The sequence below is a fragment of the Convolutriloba macropyga genome, chromosome 6 (assembly GCF_964194025.1).
Source record: "Convolutriloba macropyga chromosome 6, txConMacr16.3, whole genome shotgun sequence".
NCBI lineage: Eukaryota > Metazoa > Xenacoelomorpha > Acoela > Convolutidae > Convolutriloba > Convolutriloba macropyga.
Window position 1 is genome coordinate 21,183,745 of NC_134473.1, and position 16,068 is coordinate 21,199,812.

General features: G+C 32.8%; 1 protein-coding gene across 1 annotated transcript in view; it reads right to left on the reverse strand.

Moving 5' to 3' along the window:
* The window catches only part of LOC142341566 (uncharacterized), a 109,999-nt gene that overhangs the window by 28,990 nt on the left and 64,941 nt on the right, over nt 1-16,068 (reverse strand). The window contains exons 12-13 of the mRNA XM_075392609.1: nt 3,161-3,332; nt 2,823-3,027 (exon numbers count right to left, since the gene is read on the reverse strand). Coding sequence (XP_075248724.1) covers nt 2,823-3,027; nt 3,161-3,332 — 377 coding nt within the window. The remainder of the gene's footprint in view (nt 1-2,822; nt 3,028-3,160; nt 3,333-16,068) is intronic.

Genomic DNA, 16,068 nt, shown 5'->3' on the forward strand with positions numbered 1-16,068 from the left:
AAGGTTAAGGCGGAAATTTTAGGGGGGGGGGGGGTATAACGACGATGTAAGATAAAGGGATAATGGGGGCAATGGCAGTAAAGGAGGAATTGTTAGATTTTACCCCCCAAATATACCCTCCAAAAAAGATCTAAGATTGGGGGATCGTTTTATGAGGATAAAACGACATAAGATTAGGCGGTAATGGGATAATGGTTTTAATGTAGATATTTTGGAGGGTGAAAACGATGTAAGATTTGGGCGTAAAATCAAGGGGGTCGAACGAACTAAAAGTAGATGAATTTTTAGATTTTTAATCTCCATTTTATCTTATAAACTTAAGTATGGTACTCTTGCACCGTTTTAACCCCTTACATTCTACTCTTGCACCATTGCCCCCTACTCGTCATACAAAATGACCGGGTAATGTAGCGTTAACTTTCCCTTTCTGAGTCTACATACGAGTTTATTACAAGTAAAAACATACCCGGCAGATTGCCGGAAAATAGCCGCTATTGATTCCAATAAGCATGATTGGGATTGAAACAATTGAAGATATTGAAAAAAAAAAGATTTTCTTTCAAAAACATTTTTTAAGTCCGATTTATTTTGATGGCATTTCGGAGTTGAACATACTTCTGTTTCTTAGAGAGAGCCTACAGGGGCTACTATCAATACCAATAAGCATAAGAGATGTTAACGAAGACTTATAGGAACGACGATCAAATAGCGGGCATCTAAAATTGGGCTTTATGGGTTTATCCCGTTTCTATTTCTGACTTCAATTTTTTATACCGATTCTTTTGATTTTGAATTGCTTTGCTGAGCAACTGATGTTCAAATTCAATTTAAGCAGAATGAGAGAAGAGAGAAAGTAGCCTAGATAAGTCAAAAAGATTTCACTCAAAATGTCGAAAAAGCTGCAAAATGGTAAAGCGAAAAAAAGTTCGACGAAGTAAAAACATAGCCGGAAGAATTCCGAAAGCGACTCGAAGCGTCAAAACTTCACTAACCAAACCATAACTGCAGCGGAAGCCACTACCTTTTGAATTAAACAATTAACTCACTATCTCTCATGGTCTGCTCCAAAAATTGGTGAAACTTAAACCACTGTCACAAAGAGAAACAAAATGCAGCAAAGTTTTATATTATTGAAAATGTTTGGTAACGTTAAAAAATCAAAAAAAAAAATTAAGGTGGTCAAAACTGATAGTCTGAAAAAACTGACAAGGTTATCAATTGCCCTCAAATAATTCATGATTCTAATCTGAAAAAGATCGCGAAAGCAAACGGCAGATATTAATCTTAGAAACTAAGTTAAATCTTTTCAAAAAAAGAAAGCTCAAGTTTAAAAATCAGGAAACATCTACAATTACACTTCTAATCACTGCAAATAAGACAAAAAACAACACACACTTGTTCCTTGTTGTACATATGCTAGACAACATGATTTCATACTAATTCAAAAATTAAAATAATCGTAGAAAAAGACATAAGCAGCAGAAAAATATTGAAAAGCAAAAAATCGTTTAAAATAATACAAAGGCCGGAAGAAAGTTGCAGTAAATAGTCATAAGCAGAAAATTTGAAAAAAGTTTGCTATCAAACTCTCAGTACTGCCTGAAGTTGAATGAAATCAATTGCAAACCAAAGAAGTGACGAAAATCTGAGAAAAAGCTGAAATTATTCATTTTTAACAACTGAAAAATCAATATACCGAAAAAAAATGTAGATGCAAGGACCAAACCAGACCGATACTTACTAGAATGTGAAGAATTGGGCACAACGTAAGGAACACCGTAACAAAAAGACATTTTGATTTTTGAAAATTATAAATCAATTCTCAAAATTTAAGAAAAACGAATACATTTTATTGTTCACCATTCAAGACATAGAAAAGATAACTAGTCATCCGATACAAAGATCTATCCTCCTGAAGAGAACAAAAAAATAGGAAAAAGCAGAATTCATAAATACGAAACATAAAAACATTTTGCAAAAAAATTGGTCAAAAAACTTTTAATACTGCATTTATGAAAACGTTTTAACGGTTTTTCAAAAACTTTATTGAAACTGTTATACTGAAACGAAATTAAAGTCCCTCATGTTGCACAAAAAGACTATTTCTAGCAATTAGAACCAAAATACAACAAAAAACTGACGAAAATCTTAGAAAAAACTACCAAAATCGGATTAGCATATGTACAATTTTAAAAAAAATTACATCGATTGAGAAAGAGGCGTTGAGTTTATGAATTATCAAAGAGAAGTTGCCATTTTAGCTGATTTTTGACAAAAAAATGGTTAAAAGATCCAAAAATGAAGAAATTATTAGTAAAAAAAGCCAAAAATTAATTAAAAAATCAAGAAATATTAGCAAATTTTCAAATTGAAACGCACTTTCAGGCTCTGCAAAACACTGTGGCATCAATTCCCGAGGTTGACATTTCAATATAGTAGCGAATAAAATTTATTTCTACAAGAAACCAAATTAAAAGTAAAAAAAAATGGCCACTTAGACGAAAAAACGGCTAAAAACGGTTATCTATATGTGCCATTCAGTCAAAAACTACTTTGAAAGTCAAAAAGTCATTCACTAAATGCAGCGCATGATCAAAAAACTTCTCTCGCTTAGCGAAAATCTGTTCACCAAGACAGCTTTTCTCACTTTCGCTTTTAGGTCAAAATGCCGCGTGAAAATACCGAGAGAAAACCAATACTCCTCTTCGAGTCGTAAAAAAAATAGGAGCGCTATGATAGCCGGCTGAGAAGATGAGGGCGGCTATTAATTTGTAACCAAAACACATTTGAGCGAAGTTTGACAATGACAGCAAAATAGTTACCCTGCCTGTTTTCATCATCAGCCCCTCCAGCTTCTTTTGACTCCTCAGTTACCGACCGCAGTTTGGTCTTCTTTGTGGTCCTGCGAGGTCCCTCCCCCGATGACTCATCAGAACTGGCAGGTCTTGGATCCTTTGAGCTTATTCGGCTGTTTTGTGATGCTTGTGATTGGTCTTTTTGATCTGTTCCACCTCGCATGAACCTTTCCTATGGCAGGTAACCAACTTCTCGATTAACTAAAACTAGTAATATCAAGTGCAAAATATGAAGGGCTCGGCTTTTGTAAAGGGCTTTGTAATGCGCATTTGCATAGATGTCTGAAAGATTTATTTTACTGTACCTGGTTTTCGTCATCATCGTCGCCAGAATCTCGCTCTCCCTCCTCCTCTCCTTGGTCGCCTTTCTTGCCCCCTCCTCCTTGTTTAGTGTCCCCCTCCCCAGTTTGCCCTTCATTATCTTGCTCTACTACAGGGTCGCTGTCGTGGGCAGATGATTCCGTCTGCTCAGAGTACCTAAAAGATTGAATCCTCACAAAAGACATAGCAGGTACCATCTCAATCGTTGATTTTTTATGCGGCCTCGGCGCAAACAGGTCCCTGGTGATATTTATTTGACTGTGTTACAGGATAGATACATTACTTATTGTTGATTTTAGATTTTCACAAGTTCAAGCGCATTATTATGTAATTTTTTAAGCGCCAAAGCTTTTGAAAATTCCGCTTATTTCAGCGCGTTTCTTGCAGAATATTTAGAAAACTTTTCGACCCTTGCAGGTAGTTTTAACAGCTAAACGGTGGTTTCTGTGATAATTACAGCTTTTTCTCCAGAACTTCTTGTCAATTCATCAATAAAGTTTTGAGAATAAATTCCTTGCAAAATTCAAAGAGACGAGTTGCAAAATTCAAAGAGAACACTTGCTTTTAAATGTCCTTAGAAAACAAGTTATGGCCAAAAATGAAAAAAAAAATAATGTCACTCTTTTTATTGAAACAACTTATTTTCCTGATGAAAACGAAACTGTCCCTTCGTTTTCCCCGATTACGATCCATAAACTTGAATTAATACAGTTTATTGACTCCTCTCATCCATATTCTTGGCTATATTGTCTGCACATGAAATCAAGACAGGAAACTTTTAAAATAATACAAAGAAATGGATTCTCAAAATTGGACGAACGTGTATGCCAGTGAGGTTAACTTTTTTTTCATTCAACTAGCATGAACAAAAAGTGAACGAGGCAAAAAAAATGGTTAAAAGGAGAAATCGCGCTAATAAAAGTTCTTAAGCAGTCTTCACTCTACACCTATCAAACGCTGTAAGTGCTTAATCAGAAATCAAATGAGCTTTAATTTTGATAAATTGACAAACTTTATTAACCGAAAATGTACTTCGAAAAACTCGCTCCCTTTCTAATAGAATTGATTGTGCATGTTAATTGAATTTATTGTGATCCACAAGTGCGCCAAATAACCTGGCCCAGATTGTACAACAAGTTTGGCAATTAGCACTTAAATAAAGAACATTTTTACAAAAAAGTTTTCTCAATATTTTCCCTGCATCTAAATTCTTTGCATAATACTAAAAACATAGCTCGGTTAAAACTACGCTGAACTACACTGACTGCATTTATTTGCTGACCTTTTGAACCTACCAGAACCACTTGCTAACTACGACATTTACTCAAAATATCATTAGATATTTGATATCACTTGTTTTAATATTTCCCATTTTTCAAGACATTTCCAGGTTTTTCTCCAAATATTTCCTAAATTTCTTCCAGATATTTTCAAAATGGACGCACAAATTATGCTCTACGCCCTGTTGTATTTGAGTAAAATTCAGGTTGCCTTCTTACTGTGATCGTACCACTATCATATCTGAGGAGTTATTTTAAAATCTTAAAATCATCGTGATGTTTACTGGACGAAACACCCCTATGCTCACTTCTTTGATCTCTATGTAAATTTACTGTTTAAATGGTACTCAGCTAGAGTGATACAGTCCAGTTCAATCATCCTTTAACTTATATAAAATCTACTTACATAATTTTCCGGCAAACGTATTTGTTAAAACTTGTCGTCTTCTGAATTTCTAACTAGGCTAACAATGAGGGGGATCTGCCGCCCAGAACATCGATCAAATAAAATAACTAAAGGTTTTGAATTGGTGAAGCAAGGGTTAATTTGTTACTCTGCTATTTCCCCTCTTCCACTCTTGTATGCTGTTGCAAATTAGATTGCCTCGAAATAAGTTATTTCACAATGGCGCTCGTAATTTCAAATCCAGTTACATGGACAACAAAGCTAAGAAAATTACTTGCACATCAATGGAAAAGGCAAATTCAAGACAATTTATAATATTAATTACAATAATAGTACCAATATCCGTTGTTCACTTCCCAAATGAACTAAATCAAAAACGCTCATAGTATCCCAACTGGTCTTGCAATTACAAACTTCCAGAGTTCACTCTCACTCTCAATCTCTTTTAAATCTTAGTCCCACTAAATCAACTACTTTTTGTCGCTTGTGCAAAAACTCTCCTGTGTTCAAACTTCTGAATTCTCCCAGAATTCTCCAACGTCTGCCTCTGCCGAAATTTCTCTGTGTCACTTCAATTTATACTCAACCAATGCGCTCTTATCTTAAGCAAACAAAACTTAATCTCTTAAGCAAACATTGCAGCTTACACTTTGAAATCTGTCACATTCTGTAGGAGGACTTTGTTTGCTATACAAACAAACCAAAATCAAATTATGCTCTGTCATTCAAATATTACCAACCGTTGTTCAACTTTCTCCTTATCTTAAGTAATCGACCATTGGAATCTTAGTTAGACAAGTCCACTCAGTTTTATCTCATATAGGCACTTGACATGTCAATCAGTGTTTGCTTAGTAAATATTGAACGTTGCTCTGAAAGGTACTTATTCTTTTATTTCCGCTATCAAATTAACTAGCTGCAATCAATACCTGTCAAAAATCATGTGTTGAAAAAATAACTAAACTCAATCTCAAAGCTAAGATTAATTGTTAGTCACAGCATTCACAGCGTTTCATGCAATTCCCCATTCGAAAACTGCCGGAAAGTCTAATTTTCCTAAAAGCTTGCAATTCGACCTCTAGAAGTCAATCCTCTAGAAGTCACTCATCCAAGATGAAGGGTCAAGTTGATAAAAACTAACTATTGTCATAGAAAGTCCTCTCATAGTTGCACGTACCCACAAAATTTCATAGCCTAACTCCCACTAGATCACAAGCAATAACTGCGCACACTTTTCTTCGACCTCCCGGATGACCCCAAAATTCCAAACTTTATAATTCGCAAAGTAATTGTCAAAATGTCTTCGGATAAAAATTTCTAGTAACTATAGGGTGCCATCAACTTGCCTGCCAATTTTCATTACCAACGAATCAACTGTTGCGAGTTGTTTGCAATTTGGAAATCTTTAACGAGTCGAGGGTGCCGAAACCCAAAAAATCCGAGTTCGTCAAAATTGACCGGGGTGGGTACTTTTTGTCACTAACTGTCTCAGGTTATCATACCATTACCATTTCAAAGTCATTCGGCCGTTCAAAAAGGCCAATTTTCGATTTTCACCACTCGGGTTATCCCGAAGCACTAACTTCTGGTCGCACCCAGATGTTAAAAATATCACCACTAGAAAGCCCTTGAAAAGTTACACTAACACTCCAAAAATCATAGGGCTGCTACCAATACTCCACGAGCAATTCAAATTTTACGTTCCGCAGCACTGGCGTGCACTAGTTCCATGCAGGTTGGTGTGGGGTCAGATCTGACATTAAAATCGGATTCCTCGTACCCAGATTAGTCTATCCCCCAAATTTCAGGCCAACCGGTCTTCAACTTTCCTAAAAAATACTGTTTCAATTTAGGTGCTAACTACCTTCGTCTGATAATTACCAATATTCTCAAAAATTGCAATTTTACATCCTAAGCCCTTCCCATGATCATTCAAAAACCCTAATTTATACCTGCATGCCATTACAACTGATTAATCTCATTATTTCTTACTCAAACTGTCATATTTCACAGTAAAACACCGAAAAACCTTCAAATCACACTACTTCCGGTGTTAATAGCTTGAGATTGAGTGGTCGGATTTGCCTGAAAATTATACTTGCAAAAGAGCCCTTTTAGGGGTTCCTGCAACCAATGACCAGTTATCAACCAATAACTCCTTCTCATCCCGGGAGGGGTCGGAGAAATTTTACCCCCAGGGTATTTCGAAAAACCAATAAATTGCCTTTTTTATTTAAAAATTCCAAAAAATGTCTTCCACAACTTTCTAAACCATTACTTTGATCACCCAATACCTTACTTCACAAGTACTTGCTAGTACGACTGGTTTATACCATTATTTCATCCATAAACTTTTAATTTTTTTTTTAAAATATCAAAAACCTTTCAATAACACCTTTTCCCGTGCTAATAACTCAGATCAGAAAATTGTATTCGGCCGCATATCCCTATTATATATCAACAATCATTAGGGGAACATCCCTACAAATTTCCAGAGATCAATGATAAATATAATTTAAAGAGTTGAGTTGTACCAGGTTTTGGGGGTGCCCATATTTTGCAAATTCAAAATCGTACTTTGAGTTACTTGAAATTGAAATTCCAATTCTGTTCAAAATATCTAGTTCACTTCAAATGTTCGCTCTCTGGTTTTCTTCTTAATTTAAATCAATCATTTCGACTTTGGCCTGAAGCACAAATACAACTTTGCTAAGTAAATGAAACATATCGACAGCTCAATATGCTTTTGTTCATCAAATTGTTCATCACCTCCCCTCTCTGGCGTCTTCGAAACAATAACCTTTAAAGAAAGCAGGCTCACTTCAAACATATAATTAACTTGTCTAACTTGACCTAAACTATCTAACTTACGATATCTTGTTATAACAATTCCCTGCATCCTACAAAACTATTTGAGAGTTATTCTACCTTTCATTTTTTTAGAAATCCTCAATCCTATCAGTTGATATTCTTCGCAGTGGACTCCAAATACCTCGAAACTTAAATGTTGCGAGGAGCAGGTAAGTAAGAGTGTGGTTGGGAGAGTCGCAACTTTGGCAACAAATTGCTTTCATATTTTTTTTGGATGTCAAGCAAATGTAGACATATTCTGACAGTCGATGGAAATATTGACTTCAGTAAGCAGAAGATACAGTATTATACACACAGAACTTGATGTTTGTTTTCTTTGGGTAGTTAAAATGCGGTAAATTGGAAATTACAACTCTTCAAGGACAAGTCTAGTAAAATTCTCGTGAGATGGTAGAAAAAAGAAGGCTTCAATTCAAAGTCTGCGCATTTCATTCTCAAAAAAATTGTAATATGACTTGATTATCAACAAGGTTACGATAACTGCAGTATTTGCAAAGTGCAAAGTGTGTGTTCGGAGAAAATATAAACTTGTTCAAGGAAAAACAGTTTGAGAAAAAAAACAAAAAGTCAAATAGAAAAACTTTGCATGAAATAAACAAATGTGACAATCTGATAAAATAAAGATCAATTTAGTTTAAGAGCTAAAGAGCTTCAGACCATTTTTGCTTAAGAGCAATCGTCGTTTTAACTCAAATAGGCAATAAATTGAGAAAGAATCATCAGGACAAGTGGGAAACAAGACATGGGAAGTGTCAGAAAATCTATGAAACCGTTCAAAATAAATGGATAAAAATAAAGAAAACAGTATAAATTGACCTCACTCCTACGCAAAAAATTGACCTCACGCGCTACAGAGCTGTAGAAATCTCAAAAATAAGCTCCGTTCTCTAGCGGCGTGATCAGATGGTTCTGATATACATAGAGCAAGACAAAGAATCAGATAATATAATTCAACAAGCTATAAAATCTAATTACCAGCCTATAAAATGAAAGACAATTTTTTTCTTTCAATAGACACTACACCCATGAAAAACGAAAAGCAGAAAAACCAAAAATTCATACCAGACGCGTCACAATATAAGTTCTTTCACAAAAACTTAGAAACTTGGCAACACTTGCGACTTAAATTGCTCGGTCGAGTATTTGTCAAAACTAAAAATTTTTAATTGTGGCGCCATCATCGCTGTTACACTCAATCATAAATAAAAAATATATCGTTAACAAGGCCAATCGGTAAGGTGCGATTAAACATAAGTTTCTGACCACGCTCATCTACAATTTTGGCTTGATTGTCTACCAAATGAGGAACATAGAAAAACCCAAAAAATCAAGTAATTAAAAAAAATTGGTGTATGAACGAAACGAAAGTCTCCAAAGCAGATAACTGTGGTGGAAAAAAATTAACGCATTAGATTGATGAGATGTGCAATTTTTAAGAAAGCGAGTCAAGACGAACAGCAAAATCAAACAACAGCAACAACAAAAATAAATTACATCCAAAATTTCATGTCCGATTTAAAAAACAAAACTTCATAACACAGTCAAAATACCGTCAGATAAAATTGATAATAGACAAAATAAATTTCAATTCACCAGAAAAGATAAGGGAGTAGTCAATAAAAGAATTGTTAGCAATTAGACAAAAAAGGACAAAAACAGTAAAGTTGAAAAATTCCTTTATTTTTTTTTAAACAATGAACTACGAAATAAGGAGAACCATTAGAAATCAAATAAAATAATCCATAAAAATACGGTTACCAGTGCTTCCATAGAAGGAATTAAGAGCTGTCGGTATTCAAAAATTTACGCGGTTACAAAAAAAACATATAGACAACAAACAAAAAATCAAATAAAAATTTGCGGAAAACGCTTTCAAAACCGTAAAGCCATATTATCGCCATCAAAATGTGATCAATTGCACTTTCTGCAACCACCAATAATGTATTATGTGACCTCTCATTATTGAAGCAAGGTAACAAGTTGACAAAAATGGAAAACAAAATGCAAAATTTAGTACAACTGTAATTTTTTTTCGAAAAGAAATTTTTCCAAAGATATGAATGCCATTAATTACAGAATTAAAAAATTAATTAGGTTCGTATGTTCTTCCAAAAGAAGCCCATGAGAATTTCAATTATCCAGAATATGTCTTTTGTCTACAAAAAGAACGTCAAACATGAAAAAAATCAAAAATTAATTTCCTTTTTTTCGTGTCGAAGCCAGTAAAATCTATGAATTCTTTGAAAACATTAGCTTAAATGTGTTTTTTTTTAAATTTGTAAAACAATTGTTTTCGGAGTCATGAAAAATATCAGCTATCTATTAAAATCAGAATATCGTCTCATCTAATTTTCCATGAGAAAGCAATGAAACTGGGTCAGTGTACAGTAAAATTTCAAACGACTAAAAAGACAAAGTAAGAGCGGCCGTTAAAGTCAATTTAAGAAAATGAATTAAATTCTTCGAGAAAGTAGTGTCGAAGTCGTTCAAATCTAATCTATATCTTCAAGCATTTAAATAATATCAATTGTGCTTTACTTTAAAAGCCAATAATATGATATATGAACTGTCAATAACGTGATAACATGACAAAACTAGAAAACGTGAATAAGGGGCAAATACCTAAAAATTAAGAGAGGTAAAATCTAGTTGTATCAAAACCAGTAGCCATAACTTAAGGCTTAAAACCACAATAAAGATTGAATTTGATTGCAATAGAGAGGAGACGCATTCTTTCATTTCTGACAATAAGCTACAAGTTGACCAAAGAAACAGAAAAATAGAGGCAAAAGCTCAAAAGGTCATTATTTATTTGTTTAATTGAAAATCAAATACTTTTAAAATTCAAAACGACCATAAGCTTCCAAATAATCAACTAGATACAATAATTTACTGCTAATTAGGAACCCAATTGGAACTATCATCAGTGAGCTTTTTTTGAAAAGTAATATTATTTAATTATTGTAAAAGAGATCGAATTTTTTTTATAAAAAAGACCGACTGTTTACAATCCGAAATTTTTTTGGATTATACCAGTCCAAGATCGGTCCAAAAATAGCTCTGCTAGTGCTTTTTGTTCCTTAAGAACACATAATTATTCGAATGTTAAAGATATTGAATTTTTGTTAGTTAAACAATCAAAATTAAATGCTGCGTTTCTGATAATCAACGAATAAATTTAGCAAAAAACGGCGAAGTTATAATTACAGAGCTCTCTCAATGGACTAAAGAAACTTATTTCGTTCTGTTTTTGAAGAAATTGTCTTATTTTTGAAGTATTTAGCCAGAATTTTTGACAAAATAAATAAAAAATAATAAAAAAGCCTACAATATTCTTTTGATTTTTTTTGTTTTTAAAAATAAAAATCAACAACACTTCACAAAAAATTAACAAATTTTAGCAAAATTGGCAAAGTTTTATTCAAAAATTCCGGAAAAAAGTGAAGAAAATTTTGCCAGAATTCACACTATTTTCTCGAAATTTAAACCTCGATAACTCCCTGTAAAAAACGAAAAATAAAAAAATCTTTTTGATTCCATATTCTACGCTGGACAAGCTTTCTAATGATACCAGTCTGAACTCTCTACGATGAATATATCGACCGGCAAAAATTGACTGAACAAAAAAACCCGTTTGAGTATATAGTTCCTTCCCCCTCAAGAAGGGTCGAACAATAAAGCTATAATGTAGCAAACATTGTTTCTTAAATAGACTAAACGAAAAAAACCACAAAACATCAAGTCATAAAAACAGCAGGAAATGATGCCAAGATTCAAAAAAACAACAAAACAATTTCGGAAATTAATGATCTCTGAAAACACTAGTTGCATTGCCATATCTTGGGATGATGACACAGTCACTTTGTCACTCCATATATTTTTCTAGATCCATTTAATTTCGGATCAAATCAGAGAGCTTCAAGATAAAAAAAAACGAAATCTATTTGAGAGCGCTTTTTTTATAAAGTTTTCTCCATTTTTTTTGCTTTTTTATGTCGCTTAGAGACAAGTCGCTTTTCATATCGAAGTTCCGTTCATGACGAACCTGTTTTACAGTCAAATGAAACCCAGTGAACAAAAAAAATTCGTTTTCAAGGAATTGTTCATGTTTTTTTTTAATTGGATACTGAATTTTCGTAATTTTAAACGAAAATTTAAATTTTTTTTAAAGGTTTTACTAATTTGTGGAGTATATGGCATGGATTCATTGACTCACTGGCAGTAAGTTCCGTAAAGAGATTTAAGTGAGTATATCTAGTGCGTTGAGTGGAGAGCTACTGGCTGTTAAAACTTTAACAACAAATTTTCGAAAATTTTTTCGAACACTAACTAATTATTAACTTATTATCGTGAACTGTAAGTCAGTCTCTGTGATGACAGCACCTTCTTCCGTCCTATGTGAACCAAAATTGATCTAGAGGGCGGTTTTATCGTCTAACTTTTAGTAATATGACTTCATTGACACAACATTTCAAAAAATTTTAAAAATTTTTTTGGCTATTTCCGTATTATTGGCTGCTTTTGAAATCTTATCATATTATCCTACAATTGACAGCTTCTATTGGCTTAAAAAAATGTTCATTGGATCACAGATTCTTTTTTCAGAGAAAATCTTATGGTTTCAAATTGCTTCGACCTTTTCTTCTTGCAGTTTTCTACTGAATTTTGGTTTTCGAACGTTTTTGTTGTTGTTTTCATAGTCATAAGACTTGTTGTGATGTCTTATTGATCACCTATGCATGACCAACATCTCTATAGTCTTAAAAAAGCATATTTGAGCGTGTTTATTATTTTCCGTTGAATTTTTTTGAGTTTAATGGCTGTTAATATTTTAAAAATAATTTTTCGAAATTTTTTTGAACCTTAACCAATCTTAAAATTGTCATGAACTGTTTGTAAGTCTGAGTATTGAGAGAACCCACTTGTTTTCTCCTAAAACTAAATTAATTTCTTTGGTGATTTTATCTTCTTACTATTGATTATGTGACTTCAATGAAACAAGAATTCAAAGTTTTTTAAAAAAACTTTTGGATATTTTTGTGTTATTTGTTGTTTTTGAACTCTTATCACATTATCCACTTTATACACATTGCCTAAACCTTATGCTAATGATATTGGCTCAGAAAAGACTTTCAGTGGATCACAGATAAAGTTTTTAGAGAAAAGCTAATGGTTTAAATGGCTTCGAAATTTTCTTCTCTCACTTTTCTACTGAATTTTAGTTTTTGCCTGTTTTTGTTGTTGTTTTTATAGTCTTAAGACTTATTGTGATCTGTGTTTAATTAGATATGCATGACCAAGAATTTTTTCTTGGCGTTTTGTTATTTCTGAGCGTAGTTGATGACCTCCGCCAAAAGCTTTTGAGTTTAATGGCTGTTAAGACAAAAAAAAGTTTTTCGAAAATTTTTTTTGAACATTAACGGATCCTAAAGTTTGTTCTGGACTGTTATTCAGTCTTTGTACTTACAGGATCCCTTAATAATTCTAGTGCAGCCAAAAAAATCTGGTTAGTGGTTTTATCTTCTACCTATTAGTTTTAAAACTTCAGTGCCAATAATTTTCATATTTTTTATAAAAGTTTCGGGTACTTTTGAAATCTTATCACATTATCCTAATACTGACGGTTCCCATTGGTTTCGGGAAGACGTTCAACGGATCATATGTAAAATTTTCAGAGAAGAACTAATGATTTAAACTGCTTCGACACTTTCTTCTGGCCTTTTTCTACTGAATTTTCAGTTATTGCCTGTCGTTGTTGTTGTTTTTATAGTCTTAAGACTTATTGTGATCTCTTATTGATTATCTATGCATGACAAACATCTTATTCCTGCCATAGTGTTATTTCTGAGCGTAGTTTTTGACCTCCGTTAAAAGATTTTAATTTTATGGGCTTTTAGGACTTTAAAGAAAGATTTTCGAAAAATTTTTTTGAACATTAAGCGAACCTTAACTTTTTTTCGTGAACAGTTAGTCAGTCTTAGTTCTTACAGAATCCCTTTTAATTCTAGTGCAGCCAAAAATAATCTGTTTAGTTGTTTTGTCTTCTACCTATTAGGTTTAAAACTTCATATACACTAATTGTCATATAATTTTTTAAAAATTTTGGGTACTTTTTGTTATTTTTGGATACTCTTGAAATCTTATCAGATTATCCTAATACTGATAGTTCTGATTAGTTTAGGGAAAACATTCAACGGATCATATATAAAATTTCCAGAGAAGAACTAATGATTTAAATTGCTTCGACACTTTCTTCTGGCCATTTTCTACTGAATTTTTGGTTGTTGCCTGTCTTTGTTGTTGTTTTTAAAGTCTTAAGACTTATTATGATCTTTTATTGATTATCTATGCAAGACAAACATCTTATTCCTGCCATCGTGTTATTTCTGAGCGTAGTTTTTGACCTCCCTTAAAAGATTTTAATTTTATGGGCTTTTAGGACTTTAAAGAAAGATTTTCGAAAATTTTTTTTGAACATTAACCGAACCTTAACCTTTTTTTGTGGACAGTTTGTCAGTCCTAGTTCTTACAAGATCCCTTTTAATTCTAGTGCAGCCAACAAAAATCTGTTTAGCGGTTTTGTCTTCTACCTATTAGTTTTAAAACTTCAATGACACTAATTGTCATATATTTTTTAAAAATAATTTGTTATTTTTGAATACTTTTGAAATCTTATCACATTATCCTAATACTGATAGTTCTCATTAGTTTAGGGAAAACGTTCAATGGGTCATATATAAACATTTCAGAGAAGAACTTATGATTTAAATTGCTTCGACACCTTCTTCTGACACTTTTCTACTGAATTTTTGCTTGTTTCCTGTCTTTGTTGTTGTTTTCATCGTCAGTAACTTGTTGCAAGGCTTTATTGATAAAATATGAAAGTCAAACGAACTTGTTGTCCCATGGAGGCTTAATTTTGCGTGTTTAGTGGATTCCGTTGAAAGCTAATGAAATTAATGGCGTTGATACTACAAGTTTTCTCAAAAACTCGTGGTTCTAATGAATTTGTTCGTATTTGATTTTTTGAAATTACATTGATGAAAAAAAGATTCCCATTGCTGGTAAAAAAAAATTGAACACAGAAAACTTTTTAGTGAAAAATTCATTTTTTACTGCCTTTGGCACTTTTCTCGCTCAATTTTTTTCTTGAAATTGCTGCTTTTGCCTCTTTTTGTTCTTTAGGTAGCCGTAAATTGCTGATAACTCTCCTAAGCCTGTAATTGAGGATTGTTTGTTGATGTTACTCGAATCAGTTAGTCAAGTCATAGCCTTTAGTCTTAAGTTTAGGATATCAATTTTCAAACAATTTTCAAACTTTTCAGATTTGTTGTTCCTTTCGTCAAATTTTAACTTGTTTTCATCAATGAGAGGTCACATCCAATTTCTTGTATTTCAAAAAATAACATATCTACTGATATTATTTGTTACCGATGCTTTGTTTGTTGGACAATTTGCGTTTTTATAAACATTTTTTGAGTCATAATTTTTTGCGTTTCTTTTCTTCTTTCAGAACAATCGCGTAGTAACAGCTCCCAAATGTTTACAAATGTGACCCTAATAACTTTTTTTAATCGCTCAGTATAATTCCTGCAGCTGAATTAGTAGAAATAAGAATTGAAATAAAAAACATCAGATAATAGCTAATGAGTTTAATGGTAGCTATAGTTTGTGCTTTCGTAAATCATTTCTAATTTTTTAAGTTTTCTTTAGTTCAATTCTAAGGCTTAGTCTACCCAAAGACAAGGCAATCTGGTTTTTTAATAGCTTTTTGGTAATTTATCAACCAATATTTAATTAAAAGCTAATGAATTTTTAGACTTTTCAAATTTCTTGTTTTAAAAAATGGTGATTAATTTTTGAATTTCGCCTCATTGATCGTTCTCTTTGTTGACTAAGGTGATATCTGACCACATTTCGACGTCGTTACTATGTGCTTTTAAATTTAGATATTCAGTTTTTGCTGTGAACTTTTTAGTTTTGGTCTGATCTCATTGGCGGTGTAATAAGGCATGACAGTATATAATTCAGTTAGTAGATAGGTTGCGTAACGATTGTTTTAAACTCAAACATCTACTTTTGATTTTTCTGCATTTGTTTGACAATTAAGACAAAAATATTGATGAGCTCGGGTCGGAACATCATGTGCGCACGCACATTAACGAGCCGCCTTGTTTATTTAAAATATTTCCCCATTTTTCAAGACATCTCAAAGTTTTTCTCCAATATGTTCCTAATTTTTCCAGATATTTTCTAAAAGTATGCACAAATTATGCTATTGCTTTGTTGTATTTGAGGAAAATTGAAGTCGCCTTCTGACTCTAATCGTACCACT